The sequence below is a fragment of the Zalophus californianus genome, chromosome 1 (assembly GCF_009762305.2).
Source record: "Zalophus californianus isolate mZalCal1 chromosome 1, mZalCal1.pri.v2, whole genome shotgun sequence".
Classification (NCBI taxonomy): domain Eukaryota; kingdom Metazoa; phylum Chordata; class Mammalia; order Carnivora; family Otariidae; genus Zalophus; species Zalophus californianus.
The window spans coordinates 12,032,545-12,051,372 of NC_045595.1; the positions used below are offsets into that span (position 1 = coordinate 12,032,545).

General features: G+C 46.1%; 1 protein-coding gene across 2 annotated transcripts; it reads right to left on the reverse strand.

The window, feature by feature from the left end:
* Positions 1-9,711: 9,711 nt before the first annotated feature.
* Positions 9,712-17,454, reverse strand: LOC113918034 (olfactory receptor 10H2-like). Of its 2 annotated transcripts, none has more exons than XM_035722618.1 (2): positions 17,336-17,454; positions 9,712-10,673 (listed from the first exon to the last, which is right to left on the reverse strand). In XM_035722618.1, the coding sequence occupies exon 2, from the start codon at positions 10,669-10,671 to the stop codon at positions 9,712-9,714; it is 960 nt and encodes a 319-aa protein (XP_035578511.1). In that variant the 5' UTR covers positions 10,672-10,673; positions 17,336-17,454. The 2 variants fall into 2 exon arrangements, with proteins under 2 accessions (XP_035578511.1, XP_035578506.1); XM_035722613.1 differs by lacking the exon at positions 17,336-17,454 and adding an exon at positions 10,773-10,842.
* Positions 17,455-18,828: the final 1,374 nt, after the last annotated feature.

Below are 18,828 nucleotides of genomic sequence, written 5' to 3' on the forward strand. Positions count from 1 at the left end.
GTCTTTGTTTTAAAATCTAGTTTGTCTGATATAAGGATTGCCACCCAGCTTTCTTTTGGTGTCCATTAGCATGGTAAATGGTTTTCCAACCCCTCACTTTCAATCTGGGGGTGTCTTTCGGTCTAAAATGAGTCTCTTGCAGACAGCATATGGATGGGTCTTCTTTTTTAATCCAATCTGATAGCCTGTGTCTTTTGATTGGGGCATTTAGCCCATTTACATTCAGGGTAACTATTGAAAGATATGAATTTAGTGCCATTGGATTGCCTGTAAGGTGACTGTTACTGTATGTTGTCTGTGTTTCTTTCTGATCTTTGCTGCTTTTAGGCTCTCTCTTTGCTTAGAGTACCCCTTTCAACATTTCTTGGAGGGCTGGTTTCGTGTTTGCAAATTCCTTTAGTTTTTGTTTGTTCTGGAAGCTTTTTCTCTCTCCTTCTATTTTCAATGACAGCCTAGCTGGATATAGTACTCTTGGCTGCATATTTTTCTCGTTTAGGTCTCTGAAGATATCTTGCCAGTCCTTTCTGGCGTGCCAGGTCTCTGTGGATAGGTCTGTTGCCAATCTAATATTTATACCATTGTAGGTTACATATCTCTTCTCCTGAGCTGCTTTCAGGATTTTCTCTTTGTCTCTGAGACTCGTAAGTTTTACTATTAGATGTCGGGGTGTTGACCTATTATTATTGATTTTGAGAGGGGTTCTCTGTGCCTCCTGGATTTTGATGCCTGTTTCCTTCCTCACATTAGGGCAGTTCTCTGCTATTATTTGCTCCAATATACCTTCTGCCCCTCTCTCTCTTTCTTCTTCTTCTGGGATCCCAATTATTCTAATGTTGTTTCGTCGTATCGTATCACTTATCTCTCGAATTCGGCCCTCATGATCCTGTAGTTGTTTCTCTCTCTTTTTCTCAGCCTCTTTATTTTCCATCATTTGGTGTTCTATATCACCGATTCTCTCTTCTGCCTCATTTATCCTAGCAGTTAGTGCCCCCATTTTTGATTGCACCTCATCAATAGCCTTTTTGATTTCGGCTTGGTTAGATTTTAGTTCTTTTATTTCTCCAGAAAGGGTTTCTCTAATAACTTCCATGCTTTTTTCAAGCCCAGCTGGTATCTTTAAAGTCATGATTCTGAACTCTAGGTCCGACATCGTACTAATGTCCGTATTGAGTAGGTCCCTGGCTGACGGTACTACCTCTTGTTCTTTTTGCTGAGGTGATTTTTTCGTCTTGTCATTTTGTCCAGAGGAGAATAGATGAATGAGAGAACAAAATGCTAACAGGTTTACAATGTTCCCAGCAAATATACTGTATACAAATCAGAAAAGACCTGAAACCAGGGGGAAAGAAAGGGAAAGAAAGAAAAAAGAAAGAGAAAAAAAACGAAAAAAAAAGATAAAAACAAAAACAGAACAATACAAAAAAAGCAGAATGTGATCAAATATGATCAGGCTAGTGCATAGATCAGTGCCACACACTAGATTTTGGGCATATTTTGGTCTGTTAGAAAAAAGTGCCTCCTAAAATTTTAAGGGAAGAAAGACATATATGTACAAAATAAGGGTTAATACAATGAAGGGATGGAAGATGAAAAGTATAAAAGATTTTATAAAAGGACTTGATAAGATAAGAAGTTGTTTGAAAAAAGAAAGAAGAAGATTTAAGAAAAAAAAGAAAAAAGAAAAAAGGGAGAGAATGTGATCAGGCAGGAGACTAGAACAGAGCCATACACTAATGATTTAGGGTATATTTTGGTCTGTTAGAAGAAACTGTTTCTCAAAATTTTAAAGAGAGAACAACTTATATATATATATATGCCAAAAATAAGGGTAACTACTATGAAGGGATAAAATATGACTCTAAAAATGAAAAATAAAAAATGTTTTTTTTTTTAAAAAAGAGATTGATAAGATGTTGGTTGAAAAAGGGAAAAAGAAAAAGAAAAAAAAAACAGTTAACAATAATTAACTTTGATGAACTAATGAATCATGGTAAAAAAAAGCCATGAATTCTATGTGCAGTATTCCCCTAGCGCTGGAGTTCTCCCTTTCTCCTTGATCGGTAAACTTGGTCTTGGCTTGCTGGCTGTTCGTGCTGATCTTCTGGGGGAGGGGCCTGTTGCTGTGGTTTCCAAATGTCTTTGCCCGAGGCTGAATTGCCCCATCCTTGTGGGTCCGGGCTAAGCAAGCTGTTCAGGTTTGATCTCAGGAGCTTTTGTTCCCTGCAAGCTCTCGGTACAGCTTTGGAGGACCAGGGCAAAAATGGTGGCCTCCCAATCTCCACCCGGAGGAGCTGAGAATTCGGGGCCCCACTCCTCAGTGCGCCCCCAGTGAAAAGCAGTCACTCCCTTGTCCCCGGTCTCCGGCCTCTCTCCGTGCTCACCCGGCCTGTGACCTAGCGTTGCTATCTCTGGCACCCGACCCCGTGTGGAGTCTCCAAACCCAGCAGATCCCTGCGGTTCGTTCCCGCGCCGCTCCTCCCCAGGAAGGAAGGGGAGTCTCCCCGGCTCTGCCACTTGTTGGGTCCCTGCTGGAGGAGCAGTGGCCCGACTGGGCCGCGGATCACAGTTTATGGCAACCCCGAGCTGAGAGCCCACGCCTCAGCTCCGTCTCTGCAGCCGGCTTCCCTGCTCCGATACCTGGGAGCTCTGGCACACTCAGGCACCCCCGGTCTTTCTGTGACCCCAAGGGTCCTGAGACCACACTGTCCCGGGAGGTTTCCACCCCCTGCTTAGCCACTGCAGCGACGTCCCTCAGCGGAGCCGACTTCTAAACGTTCTGATTTTGTGCTCCCCGGCTCTATCACTTGCCAGAAGCGGCCGACGGAGACCCCCTCCCCTGCCGTCTATCTTCCCGAATATCGCCTCGGATTCACTTCTCCGCACGTCCTACCTTCCAGTAAGTGGTCGCTTCTCTGTTCAGAGAGTTGTTGCTACTCTCCTCTTCGATCTCCTGTTGAGTTCCTAGGTGTTCAGAATGGTTTGATTCCTATTCAGCTGAATTCCTGAGACCAGACGAAATCTAGGTCTCCTACTCCTCCGCCATCTTGCTCCTCCTCTCCAGACCATAATCCTTTAAAACTAGAACTCAATCACAAGAAAAATTTTGGAAGAAATTCGAACACTTGGAAACTAAAGACCACTCTGCTCAAGAATGTTTGGGTCAAGCAGGAATTCAAAGAAGAACTTGAACAATTCATGGAAACCAATGAGAATGAAAACACATTTGTCCAAAACTTTTGGGATACTGCAAAGGCGGTCCTAAGGGGAAATACATAGTCATCCAAGCCTCATTCCAAAAAAAAAATAGAAAAATCCCGAATTCACCAACTAACTCTACACCTTAAAGAACTAGAGAAAAAGCAACAAACGATGCCTAAGCCACGTGTTAGAAGAGAAATAATTAAAATTAGAGCAGAAATTAATGAATTAGAAACCAGACACACAGTGGATCAGATCAATGAAACTAGAAGCTGGTTCTTTGAAAGAATTAATAAGATCGATAAACCACTGGCCAGACTTATCCAACAGAAAAGAGAAAGGACCCAAATTAATAAAATTATGAATGAAAGGGGAGAGATCAAGACTAACACCAAGGAAATAGAAACACGAATGTTTGTTTCATTCCCCAGATTAGGGAAGTTCTCAGCTACAATTTGCTCAAATATATCTTCTAGTCCTCTCTCTCTCACCACCCCCTCCGGGATTCCAATAATTCTGACACTGGGACGCTTCATGGTGTCACTTATTTCTCTGATTCTATTTTCATGGATTCTGAGTTGTTTTTCCCTGGCCTCCTCTTTTCCCTTTTTATCTATTAAATTGTCTACCAGGTCAATAATTCATTCTTCTGCCTCACTTACCCTAGCTGTTAGATTGTCTAGATTAGATTGGATCTCATTGATAGCATTTTTAAGTTCTGCCAATTCAGCTTTCATTTCTGCCCTTAGAGACTCTATGTTGCCATTAATTGATTTCTGCATTCTAGCTATTGTCTTCACAATTGCTAGCTTGAATTCCATCTCCGACATCTTGGTTATATCTGAATCCATTTGTAAATCTGTGGCATATGTCATAATCTCTGAGTCTTTCCTATTTTGGGGGTTCCTTCTCCTAGTCATTCTGTTGATGGGTGGTTGAGGGAATGTATAGAGTCCAAATTATTGACCAGAACCCAAGCAAGATGCACCTGTTTTCTAGGGACCCTAGGGTTGCTGGCCTCTTGTTCTCCCAGCCTGTCTTCTGGGGGAGGGGCCTGCTGCGTTGTTTCTCAGGCAACCCTGTTTGGGCAGAGTTGCCCTGCCCCCTGTGGTGGGGGATGAGCTCAGTGCGAACCAGTTTTTTGGAGCTTTTGTTCTCTGGCGGCTTTCCCTGGCGGCTTTCCACATCTCTTCTGAGAGAGCAGAAGAGACTGTTTCCAGCCCTCTGCCTCAGAGCAGAGAGATCACAGTCTGTTCTTCAGTGAGCTCAGGCCACACTATCTCCGTTTCTGTCTGTGCTGCTATAAACAGCAGTGTCTTGGGTTGTGCACCCCTCAGCAACACTCCCAGTCCTCGCCTCCAAGTCAGGCTCATCTCTGCCTTTTGTACTTCTAAAACCACCAGTCACCCCCAGTTTGCACGTGTGGCCCACTGCTCCAGTTTCCATCTAAAGTCCTTTCCCCCAATGCTACCAGTCTGCGAGTCTGTGCCCCATCCCCATCGTGGGAGGCTATCGCTCACCGGTGGTGTAGGATCCCCATGACCAGGCTCCCTCCCGCTGCAGTTTATCCTCTGATATCTGCCTGCGGAATCTTGGCTCCCTGCTTCGTACCTCAAAATCAACCACCTGCTATATTCTGTTTGTAGATATCCAGATCTTCTTACATCTCAGGCTGATTTTGTGGCTGTTCAGAGTGGTCTGGTAGATATCCAGTTCAATTCCAGGGACTAGTTGGAATAGGGTCCACTACTCCTCTGCCATCTTTTCAGAAATTAGAGAAATGATTCCATTTACAATAGGACCAAAAACCATAAGATACCTCGAAATAAACCTAACCAAAGAGGTAAAGGATCTATATTCTAGGAACTACAGAACACTCATGAACGAAACTGAAGAAGACACAAAAAGATGGGAAAATATTCCATGCTCATGGATCAGAATAATAAATATTGTTAAAATGTCTATGCTACCCAAAGGAATCTATACCTTCAATGCCATCCTGATGAAAATTCCAATGACATTTTTCAAAATGCTGGAACAAACAATCTTAAAATTTGTATGGAATCAGAGAAGACCCCGAATCGCCAAGGAAATGTTGAAAAAGAAAAACAAAGCTGGGGGCATCACGTTGCCTGATTTCAAGCTGTATTACAAAGCAGTGATCACAAGTGTGGCTGGCTCAGTGGGTGGAGCATGCAACTCTTGATCTCAGGGTTGTGAGTTCAAGCCCCACGTTGGGTGTGCAACCCACAAAGCAGTGATCGCCAAGACAGCATGGTACTGGCACAAAAAAACAGACACATAGACCAATGGAACAGACTAGAGAGCCCAGATAAGGACCTTCAACTCTATGGTCAAATAATCTTCGACAAAGCACGAAAAAGTATGCAATGGAAAGAAGACAGTCTCTTCAATAAATGGTGCTGAGAAAATTGGACAGCCACATGCAGAAGAATGAAACTGGACCGTTATCTAACACCATACACAAAGATGAACTCAAACTGGATGAAAGACCTCAATGTGAGACAAGAATCCATCAAAATCCTAGAGGAGAACACAGGCAGTAACCTCTTTGACATTGGCCACAGCAACTTCTTTCAAGATACATCTCCAAAGGCTAGTGAAACAAAAGCAAAAATGAACTTTTGGGACTTCATCAAGATAAAAAGCTTCTGCACAGCAAAGGAAACAGTCAACAAAACAAAGAGGCAACCCACAAAATGGGACAAGATATTTGCAAATGACACCACAGACAAAGGGCTGGTATCCAAGATCTATAAAGAACTTCTCAAACTCAACACCCAAAAAACAAATAATCAAGTCAAAAAATGGGCAGAAGACATGAACAGACACTTCTCCAAAGAAGACATACAAATGGCTAACAGACACATGAGAAAATGTTCATCATCATTAGCCATCAGGGAAATTCAAATCAAAACCACATTGAGATACCACCTTACACCAGTTAGAAGGGCAAAAATTGACAAGGCAAGAAACAACAAATGTTGGAGAGGTTGTGGAGAAAGGGGAACCCTCTTACACTGTTGGTGGGAATGCAAGTTGGTACAGCCACTTTGGAAAACAGTGTGGAGGTTCCTCAAAAAATTAAAAATAGAGCTACCTATGACCCAGCCATGGCACTCCTGGGTATTTACCCCAAAGACGCAGATGTAGGGAAAAGATGGGCCATATGCACCCCAATGTTCATAGCAGCAATGTCCGCAATAGCCAAACTGTGGAAGGAGCCGAGATGCCCTTCAACAGATGAATGGATAAAGAAGATGTGGTCCATCTATACAATGGCATATTACTCAGCCAACAGAAAGGATGAATACCCAACTTTTGCATTGACATAGATGGGACTGGAGGAGATTATGCTAAGTGAAATAAGTCAAGCACAGAAAGTCAACTATCATATGGTTTCACTTATTTGTGGAACATAAGGAATAGCATGGAGGACTTTAGGAGAAGGAAGGGAAAAATGAAGGGGGGAAATCGGAGGGAGAGATGAACCATGAGAGACTATGGACTCTGAGAAATAGACTGAGGGTTTTGGAGGGGAAGGGGGTGGGGGGATGGGTTAGCCTGGTGATGGGTATTAAGGAGGGCATGTATTGCACGGAGAACTGGGTGTTATACGAAAACAATGAATTGTGGATCACTACATCAAAAACTAACGATGTATTGTATGGTGACTAACATAACATAATAAAATTAAATTAAAAAAAAGACACCATCACTACCAGTAATAAGATCTTCACCTTTCTCCCACTGTTCCCTTCCCCACCCAGCAGAGCTTGCAGCCCTATCAGATGCAGTCACCACTTCTTTCCTTTCCTTGCCTAGATGCCTCTCTCTGTTCCACTGCTAACTTACAGAAATTTCTCTCTCTCTCCCCTCCGCTCCCCTCCATCCTCATACCAAATGCTGCACTCAGAAATAAGTCTATACCTATGATTTCAAAGGCATTGGGAAATTATAAATAACAAGCCGTATTTTTTGCTGGCACAAATTTCCCTATTCCCCTTTTTTACAGGTTTTTAGGAATAAAGAGATGCTATATTAAGAGTGCTGAATATAGTATAATGCCCAACATATTGTATATAGTCACATGATGACTATCATTAGTTTTTACCGTTGCTGTACCAGCAACCCAAGAGCTGGAAATAATATTACTGTTTTCTAATTGCATCTGAATAATGTATATGCCCACACCTGTGTGTAGTGACTCCCCTTTCCCCACTATATAATCACATGTCTGGGGATTTGATGGCAGTTCATACAGGGTCATTTTCAAGGAGATTGCAACTACATTGAACCAGTCAAATCTAAGATTCAGTCCCTACTTCATGCTATGTACAAAAATTAATTCAAAATGGATCAAAGGCCTAAGTGTAAAAGCTAAAACTATACTGTTCTTAGAGGACAGCATAGCTGAGCATCTCCATGACCTTGGATTAAGCAGTCATTTCTTAGACATGACACCAAAACCATAAGCAATGAAGGAAACCAATACATAAATTGGATGTCATCAGAATTAAAATCTTCCATACTGCAAAGAATACCAAAAAGAGAGTGAAAAGACAACTTATAGGATGTGAGACAATACTTGAAACTCACCTAACTGATAAGGGCCTTGTTAATTAGAAACATGAAGAATTATTACAACTCAACAAAAAGACAAACAAACCAATTTAAAAAATAGGTGAAATATCTCAACAGCATTTCTCCAATAACACATAGAAATGGCCAAAAGCATGTGATGAGATGCACAACATCATTACTTATCAGAGAAATGAAAATCAAAACCACCACGAGATACCACTTCTTACCACTCAGATAGCTATAACTAACAGGACAGGTAATAACAAATGTTGGCAAAGATGGGAGAAATTTGAACCCTACGTCGAGGCTGGTGGGAATATAGAGGGGTGCAGCCACTTTGGAAAGCAGTCTGGAACTTTCTTTAAAAAATTAAACATAGAGTTATCATTGGTTCCAAAAAAATCCACTCCATAGTATACATGCAGCAGTGTGAAACCATATATTCAAGAAAAAAGGGTACACAAACATTCCTAGTGACAGTATTCAAAATGGCAAAAAGTAGAAATACTAAGAAGTTTAGCAAGTGATAAACAGACAGATGAAATACAGTATATACCATTATCAACAATGGCCAAACTATGGAGAGAGGCCCAATGTCCACTGAGTGATGAATGGATAAGGAAGATGTGGTATATATAAATACACAACAGAATATTACTCAGCCATAAAAATATGAAATCTTACCACTTGCAACGACATGGATGGAGCTAGAGGGTATTATACTAAGTGAAATAAGTCAGTCAGAGAAAGACAAATACCTTAAGATTTCACTCATATATGGAATTTAAGAAACAAAACACATGAAGGTGTGGGATTGGGGAAAAGGGAGAGAGGGAAACAAGCCATAAGAGACTCTTAATGATGGAGAACAAACTGAGGGTTGATGAAGGGAAGTAGATGAGGGATGGGCTAGGTGGGTGATGAATATTAAGGAGGGCCCTTGTGATGAGCTCTGAGTGTTGTATGTAAGTGATGAGCCACTGAATTCTACTCCAGAAATCAATATTGCACTGTATGTTAACTAACTAAAATTTAAATTAAAAAAAAGAAAAGAAAAGAAATACAGTACGTTCCACAAAACAATGAATCATGGAACACTACATCAAAAACTAATGATGAAATGTACGGTGATTACTATAACATAAAAAAAAAAATTAAAAAAAAAGAAATACAGTATGTCCACACAATGGAATAGTATTTGGCAATAAAAAGGAATGAAGGTCTCATACATCCACAATATAAAGGAACCTTGAACACATTGTGCTAAGTGAGAGGACTCAGTCAAAATGACCACCTAGTGTAATTCCATTTATATGAAACGTTCAGAACAGGAGAGTGGAATGAGTAAGTCACGGGACGAAAGGTACAGCATAGGAAATGTAGTCAATGGTATTATAATAGCATTGTGTGGCGTCAAATCACTATGTTGTAGAGTTCAAACTTCTATAACATCGTGTGGCAACTATATTTCAATTTTTAAAAATTTAAACATTTTCTGAAAAAAGTGGTTTCCTATAGCTGGGGGTTATGGGAGTTGGAGAAGAAATGGGGACTGAATGGGTAGGGGGTTCCTTTTTGGGTGACAAAAATGTTTCAAATTGATGGTGGTGATGATCACATAACTCTGAATATACTATAGACCAATTGAACTGTGTACTTTAAATGGGTGAATTATATGGCATGTGGATTATATCTCAAGAAAGCTGTTTAATTACAAATAAAACTAATAGCCAAGACACAAACCAAGGGAGGAAGAAGAAGAAAAGTTCACATTTATTGAGCACCTGCTATGTCATAGAGGTTGTCACACGTCTTTTTACCAATCTTACTAGGTAGACATTGTAATCCTACAGCTGAGGGTATGGTCATCCTTCTACCTTCTTCTAAAACCACCTTCACACTGGCCACTTAGATGCTGGAGGGATAGAGTTTGCTGAGGAAGGTCTTCTTCATGGCAGTCTTCAGCTCCTTGTTCCTGAGACTGAAGATGATGGGACTGAGGAAGGGTGTGAGGACCGTGTACGTGATGGCCATCAGGGTGTTGCTTTTGTGGGAGTGCAGACCCTTGGGCTTGAGGTAGATGATAGAGGCAAAGCCATAGTGCACAATGACCACAATAAGGTGGGACGCACAGGTAGAGAAGGCTTTGTGCCGGCCCTCAGCAGACGGGATCTTCAAGATGGCAGCCACAATTAAGGTGTAGGAGAGGAGGATGAGCAGAAAGCAACCCAACAAGTTGGTGATGCACACCAGGCCCACACCCAGGGCTACTACTGGTACATCAGTTCCACAGGCCAGCTTCAAGAGAGGAGGCACATGACATAAAAAATGCTGGATTTCGTTTGGTCCACAGAAGGTGAGGTGGAAAATGGCTGTGGCCACCACCAGCCCTATGACAGAGCCACCAGCCCAGGACCAGGCCACCAAGCAGGTGCAGCCACGGGGGCTCATGAGTACGTTGTAGCGCAAGGGGTGGCAGATGGCCACATAGCGGTCGTAGCCCATGACGGTGAGCAGGAAGGAGTGGGTGAAGCCGAACGTGAAGGAGAAGAACATCTGGCTAACACAGGCTGCAAAGGCGATGGTGCGGTGTGTGGAGAGCAGGTCGGCCAGCAGGCGCGGGGTGATGGACAAGGTGTAAAGGATCTCGGAGATAGACAGGGCACACAGGAAGAGGTACATGGGTGTGTGCAGGCCGCGTTCACTCCAGACAGTGGCCATGATGAGCAGGTTCCCCAGCAGGGTGAACAGGTACATGAGCAGGAACAGCAGGAAGAAGACGGGCAGGAGATGTGGTGGGAAGGTGGAGAAGCCCACGAGGATGAATTCAGACACGGAGCTGTGGTTTAGGTCCAGCGTGGTGGCCATCACTGGGTGGGGAGAGAGGGAAGGCGGCCTGGTGGGCACAAGTTCTGGGTCCATGCTGAGCCTGGCTCAGGAGGACTTCCCCGGGGGTGAGGGGCCCTCACCCTCCACACCATGGCCAGTCCCTCCATGACCTGCTGCTCATGATGACTGTCAGCACTCCTGGGAGCTGCTTGGGGTTCACAGAAGATCGTGAGCCTCAGTTGTGTAATGCAGGCCCTGGCGCATAGTAAGAACGCTGTAAAAAATAATACTGATAATAATAATTACAACTACTGTTATTACTGTCATTGGCTCCATGCACAACCACCCGGCTTTCCTGTCTTTGAGCATGCTGGCCACTCCATGCTTCTCTCCATCTCTGTGATTCCAAATCCTTCCTGAATTTTAGGTGCAAGCGACACCCTGATTGCTATCTTCAGCTGGAGGTCACCGCTCCTGTGTGGCATGGAGAGGATGTAGGCTCTGGTTAATTCTCAGCATTATCCCTTACAGGCTCACTGGGAACATGGAATAATCATCTTCGTTCCACAGGGCTGTAGTGGCACTTAGGTGAGGTGATGCACTTTCAACTCTTAGCTACTATTGTTGTTGTGTGGTCTAACTTGTGTGAGTCCCCCACAAGGGTGTGGCACTGACCAGCATTACCAGAGTCACATTCTCTGGCCCCTGCTAGGCACTCTATCTCTGGTCACTCACCGATGCTCTTCTCTGAATCCCCTTCCCTCTCCTCAAGCCCTACCCACTCTCCTGTCCCCAACCTCCTGCTTTGTGGAGCAACCAAGGCTCGCAGCTGTGGGTTCTCTCATATCCTTCCCCGAGTGGCAACTGACTCACATCCGCCCCAGCTCCCCGTGAGGACAGCTCTCCTTCCAAGCAACTGCTCCATCCAGTGTTACCGCTCTGTCTTTCTGTCTACCTTTCTTCCTCTCTCTGCCATCGACAGCCTTGATGCAAAAATGCAACATCTCTTTAAAAATGCAGGATGGACCAACAGATGAATGGATAAACAGAAAGTGGTATCCATATGATGGAATATCTTTTAGGCATACAAAAGCATGAAGTACTGAACATGCTACAACATGGATGAACCTCGAAGGCAATATGCTGAGTGGAAGAAGCCAGCCACAAAGACCACATATTGTATGATTTCATTTATTTGAAATATCCAGAATAGGTAAACTCATCAAGACAGAAAGCCTATTAGCAGTTGCCAGGAAATGGGAGTAGGGGGCAATGGGGAGTGACTGTTAAATGGGTTCCAGATTTCCTTCTGGGGTGGTGAAATCTCTTGGAACTAAATACAGGTGTTGGTGGCACAATATTGTGGATGGTTAAATGGCACCGAGTTGTGCCATTTAAATGGCAAGGAGGTAGAGAAATTAGAACTCTGCGCATTGTTGGTGGGATTGCACAGTCGTACAACGGCTGCGGAAAACAGTATGAATGGTCCTCAAAAAGTTAGAAGTAGAACTACCTATGCCTCAGCCATCCCACTTCTGGATATATATGCAAAAGTGGCAAAAGCAGGGTCTGGAAGAGATATTTGCACACTCCTGGTCATAGAAGCACTATTCACAATAGCCTTGAGATAGAAAAAAAACCCAGTGTCCATTGGTGGATGGATGGATAAACAAGATGTGATATATCCATACAAGGGAAGAGCATTCAGCCTTGAGAGGAAGGAAATCCTGTCACATGCCACAACGCGAATGAACCTTGAGAACATTATGCTACGTGGAATCAGCTAGTCGCCCAAAAAGGAGAAATCCTGTATGATCCCACTTATGTGAGGTATCTAGAGCAGTCAAATTCATAGAAACAAAGTAGAATGGAGGTTGCCAAGGACTACAGGGAGTGGGAAACTGCAAGTTTTGTTTAATGGGTATAGAGTCTCTGTTTTGCAAGATGAAAAGAGTTCTGCAGATCTATTACGCAACAATGTGAATATCCTTACCACCACCGGAACTACATACTTAAAAATGGTTAAGATAATAAATTTTATGTCATGTGTTTTTTACACATCAAAGTACGAACACATGCAGTGTCATAAATGAACCTTGAAAACATTATGCTATGTGAAAAAAGAGCCAGGCATGAAAGGTTGTCTGAACAAAAGTTTGTCTGATTCCGGTAATATGAAATACCTAAAATATGCAAATTCGTAGACACAACAAGCATATTAGGGGTTGGGGGGAAGCTGGAGCCTGGGCAGGGGGCAAGGGGGAAGTGACTACTAATGAAGGCAGTGTTTCCTTTTGCGGTGATGAAAATATTTGGCAACTAGAAAGGGGTGATGGTTGCACAACATTGTGAATGTGCTAAACACCAATGATGTGTAACTTCAAAATGCTTAATTTTATATCATGTGAAATTGCCCCATTTTTTTAGAAAGCAGAACGTACCCTCCTCGGTCCTCCTCTACCTCTGTGCTGTCTCCCCCTTGGTTCACAGCCCAGCCTGTCCCCAGAAAGGGAGAGAGTGAGTGCCTAGGGCCAGAGGGGAGATCAGGGAGGAAGAACCCACCACCTGCCCTTAAGCTTTCCTGTGCCTTCCAGGGCAGCCACTGAGCCTCCGCCCAGGTGTGTGTGAGAGCAGAAGAGGAGGCACCTCAGAACAGCTCTCCTCAGGGGTGGGCGGCCTCCCGTTCTTACAGACTGGCATCTGGGTGCCCCCTGTGTCTCACAAACACCTACATGTGGGTGTGCCCCCACACCTCCACATACCTGCATTCCACTTCCCACCCCCCCCAACACACACACAGACACACACGCACAGCTGCCTTAAGCTCTACACCGATAGGCACACAGCAGGCCCACATGCACCTGCAGCTCAGGATCAGACCCGCTCACTCACACGGAGGCGGAGACCCCACCGCGGGGATGGACCCAGCACACAACTCCAGAGTCGCGGCCACAGGCACCCCTGCAGGTGCACACAGACGTACACTCTCAGAGCACGACACAGCAGAAGCGGGAAGATGGTGACTACCGCCGGTGTCCCTGACAGACACCCTTCACGCTAAGATCTGCAGCGATAACCAGGAAGCACACAGGACCTGGATGCAGGATTCCTGAATTTGAGGCATCCGCCCACGAACTGTTTCCTTCAAACTTCGTTCAGCGGGGTTCTGGGTCCCAAGAGCCACCCCCACATTCTTATTACCCACAGTCTTTCCCCGCAACCCGCGCTTGCATCACCTCCTCCCGAAAAGCACCCAAGGGCGCACACTCGCCTCCGTTGGTGGCGGCGGCGGGGAACTGTCTGGGGGCGTCGCAGAGGAAGCCCTGGGTCCCCTCACTCACGCTCGACACCGGGAGCTCAGAAGCGGGGTGGGCAGGGCGGGAGGCTGCGCCTGCACTTTATCTAGCTGTACTCCAGTGGCATTCCACAGGCTTCCCAGGGGAGGTGGGCAGCAGAGGCAGGTTGTGGGCGGGGCCACCCTCAGGGCCCAAGGCAGGTGGGGTGGGGGGCGGGTTGGCGGAGGTTGGGGCGGGCCCTCAGGGAGACTTCCAGAGGCTTCCCTGAGATTAGCCCAGAGCAGTACATGCAGCCTCCAGACCTTTCCTGAGGCCTCCCAGCCCGGCTGTGCAGAGGATGGTTAAGGCAGGAGAAGGCGGTGACAAGACTGCCTCTAACTGGACAGCGGAAGGAATACAAAAGGAGGCTGGAGCCCCTCCCCTACTCTCTGAGCATACTCCTTTGTTCTCATGCATGCTGGACTATGGACACTGCATTCTCAAAGCTCAGGTCCATCCACACGCCACAAACAGGCACCCCTGGGCCATCCCAGAGAGGACAGCACAGGTTTCCCAGAGCTGGGTGGGGAAACCCTGGGTCCCAGCCCCTGGGAGTGGTCCAGAAGAGGGGCTGCTGTCTGGCCTCCGCAGAAGCAGAGGTGCGGGGGAGGGGCCCCTGAGGTGGGATCTCTAAAGCATGGCCCTGCTCTGGGCCCAGGCTGCCCCAAGCTGAGGACTGAGGACGGAGGGAGGGGGCAGTGCCAAGGCGTCACAGCCCCCAGCAGCCAGGCTTGCCTTGCTCTCGGGCCACAGTGCAGCTCAGTGTCTACTCTCCCCACTCCTCGTGTTCTCAGGTCCAGGCCCCCCGCCTGGTGTGAGCACATATGACCTAGAAGACAGCACCCGCCCTTGAATTAGTTTCCTGGGGCTGAGGAGACAAATTGCCACAAACTGGGTGGCTCAAAAAACCAGAAATATGCTCTCTCCCAGGTCTGGAGGCCAGGTGTCAGCAGGGTAGTTCCTTCTGGAGGCTCTGGGGGAGGATCAGCCCTATGCCTCTCTCCCGGCTTCTGGCGGCTGCCAGCACCCATGACGGCATCATTCCCATCTCTACCTGAGTCTTCACATGAACTTCTCCTTGTGTCTGTATGTCTTCTCCTCTCCTTATAAGGGCCCCAGTCATTAGACACCAGCAGTTAGGGGCTCAACACCCAGGATGATTTCATCTTGAGATCCTTATCTAATTACACCTGTAAAGACCCTATTTCTTTTTTTTTTAAGATTTATTTAGTTATTTATTTGACAGAGAGAGACACAGCGAGAGCAGAAACACAAGCAGGGGGAGTGGGAGAGGGAGAAGCAGGCTCCCGCTGAGCAGGGAGCCCGATGCTGCGGGGCTCGATCCCAGGACCCCGGGATCATGACCTGAGCCGAAGGCAGACGCTTAACGACTGAACCACCCAGGCACCCCAGTAAAGACCCTATTTCAAGCAAGGTCACATTCTGAGGTTCCAAGTGGACATGCATTTCTGAGCAACACTATTTTAACCCACTATACATCCCTCCTGATTCAGTTCTCCGCTTTGGCTCTGACCTCTACACCTGCTTCCTACATAACATCAGAGGGATCTTGCTAAACAAAGCACATTCCATCCCACCCCCCCACCTTGCTTGGAACCAGCCATGGCTCCCTAGTCCCAGATGCTTCCCTGCGGCCAAAACTCTGGTCCTTGTTAGCCTCTCCAGTTTCGCCTCTCAGCTTGCCTCTCACTCTTCCAACACAACACCCCCACTTTGCATCTCTAGGCTGAAATGAGATGGGAGCATGTTCAATTTCTTGAGGGTACCAGACTCTCTCATCCCCGGGTCCCACTGCATCCCTCATGCCCCACTCCGATCTGCTTCAATCAACCGGTCTCAGGTCACATGCCACCCTCCGGGAAGTCTATCCTGCATCCCTGCACCCCAGACTTGGGGTCTCTGACTACTAGCTTGCCCTGTAGTCACCCATCACATGGTGCTGTCATCACCTGGCTATGGGTCTGTGTCTCCCACTAGATTTCGACAGACCTCCTGAGGGCAGAGATGGCATCTCACTGGGAGCATGCTGTGTTCCCAGCACCCAGAAAGGTAAAAATTAAATGGAACAATAAATACTCAATAAAATGCTTTAAAGAAAACAGTGAAGGAAGGATATGCACAGTGCTGTGAGACCCTACAGTGCAGGTGGGAAAGGAGGTAGGTGACATCTGAGCTGAACTCTGAAGGATGAACAGTCCCCAGCACATGGCGTCAGGGAGGGAACGGCAGGCAGAGGAACCAGCATGAGCAAAGGCATGGAGAAGTGCCCAAAATGGGGTCGGGGGAGGCTGGGAAGTCAGATGGGGTCACAATGTGAAGGGACTTGGAGGCACCTTGGATCCAGCCCTCTGGGGCCCGAGGGTGAGTGGGCTGGAAGGAGGTGCCCGCCTGGACTGAGGGTCCCGACAACACTCTCCTCTAAGCTCTAGCCCACTGGTACAGTGGAAGACCCAGAATGTGGGGGCAATCTGTTGGGATTTCCTGGCACAACTCAAGTCCGGAAAGGACATCACAGAAACAGATGTTCAACCAAGAAATGAATTCAGGACTAAGGAGAAAGAGCTTTTGTTGCTGCTTCTGGATGCCCAGAAAGGTCAGCATATAAAGCTAAGGTCACAGAAGGGGGTCAATAGTAAGCCAGGAGATGGAGTGGAGCCCAAGATCTCAGTTCAGCTGCATCTTGCAGCCCTGCCTGGAGGGGGCACTGTGACCCTGGAGAAGTGGCTTGGCCTCTCTGGGCCTTACTTTGTCTTTTATGAAGTGAGACTGAATGATAAGAAGAGACACAATATGTGTAAAGAGCCTGGCACACAGTAGGTGCCTGGTGGAGGAGAACTCCCCTGCCCCACAACGTCCATTTCAATCTTTTTCTTAACTATGGGCACCACACTTTCATTTGTCTCACAGGTATTTTAGTGCACCTACTGTGCGCCAAGCAGTGTGTGGCCACTGGAGATTAAAGAGCAATAATCAAAGTCCCTTTGAAACAGAGCCTTGCAGCTTTGGTCAGCTGTTCTGCCAGGCAGGTCCTGTGCATTTCTGGGTCTCTGCCCTGGGCCGGACCCAGGGGTGACCAAGAAATATTGTCCGAGGCATTTCCTTCCCCAGACATTCATCAGCCGCTGCTGGGTGCCATAATCTGTGCTCACAGCTACAGACGGAAAGATGGGTCAGACCCAGCCCAAAATAAAGCAAGTTTAACGTAACTGTAAAGCAAGATCAGGATTCCAAACTCAGTGACATTTTACTACCTATTTAACTTGGCTTCATACATGTCACACAAAGCAAAGCACAAGACAAAGTCATACAACAAGCAAGATACAACAGGGGGTAAGAAGTTAACAAACCAAATGCAGAGTCAGTCTGTGAGCACGCAGTTGGGAGGAGGCCTTGGTCTGGTCTGGGTCAGCTCTCCGCATGTGCTGCTTATTCTGTTCAAGCAGTGGAGGATCTCTGTTGTGTTCAGAGATCAACTGGGCAGACCTTTTGCAGGCAATTGCCTTTTTTGATGGTCAGATATGAAAGGGACAGTGTTTGGAAAGTCTGACAGTTTGCTGCAAAGTCCTCCTTTTTTAAAGGAGTTTAGTCAGTCTTGGGCCTTTGCAGATGTCCTTGGGTTCAGCTAGTTACCAGTTCTGGAAGCCATCAGCTTGTGCTGGTTTTAGCGATATCCTCTCTGAGCAGCAATGCCCTTGGCTGCTTATGTCAGTGCTTGACATAAGTTACTCCTTGACATGAGAGACTCCATCTTGCTCTGATAGAACACCTGTTCTATCAGCTCTCCCTCTGCCATAAACTACAAAGCCCCAGGAAGGCATCCTGGTGACAGGTGTGTCTATCCTGGTTCTCAATTGAGATGGCATAGGCTTGCAGGCCCCTTGCGAGCCAGGGCCATTCAAGGACTGCAGTGAGAGTTAGGAAAGCCAGGCAAACCTGAGCAAGGAGGAGAAAATGTTCTCTTCCCCTTATCTCATGTTGCAAGTTCTGAATGCCTGGATCTGCAAGAAGTGGCTCTTGCCTAGATTAGAGGCGTCCCTCCTTAGGACAACAACATGCTGTCTCCAGAGGAAGGGTGGCTGAGAGAATTCTTTAATGTATCTTTCTTCAAGGATGTTAGTTTAATCCCATTATGTGTGAAAGTACATATTGTTATGCTTACTTGATTGCTACAAGTATATAGCTATGTGGAAAATAAACGACAGCATGCAGTTGCAAGTGCTGCCTTTGCTCTGCATCCCCTGTGTCCCGGTGATTTCGCGACCCTTACCCAGGGACCCCAATGCACTAGACGTTGACACTCAATCACTGTGTCTGCCATGTTGTAAGCACTCATGAGTGTTTACTGAACACATCAATTGCAAAATGCATCCTGAGAAAGCACATGGTTTCATCCATTTCGCCAAATCATCATGAGACATCTGGTCCACCTGCATTTTCCCATTAACTGAATTTCAGCTAAGCTTTCTGAACAAAGAGCAAGAGGCCACTCCTAGTTTCTGACAACCCTTCTCCATGGTCCTGGAAGAGAACCACATTTTATGTTTCTCTTCTCTGCAGCAGGATACAGGTGTGCTATCACACCAATTGCTATCTTACCTAATTCAAAATGGCCTTTGTTGGAGAACAATTGTTCCGACAGACCTTAATTTTGTTGTACCGTGACTATCTAAGTGAGACACTTACATATATGTAAGTGAGCCTGGGCCAGATCCAGGGAATGGCCGTGCCTAATCCTAATGCCTGATGCCTGCACCTTCTCATCGGTCTCAGTCTCAAGAACCCAGGCTTGCAAATATGGACGAAACTCACAAAGGTTTTGGAACTAACAGAAGGGGTCAGA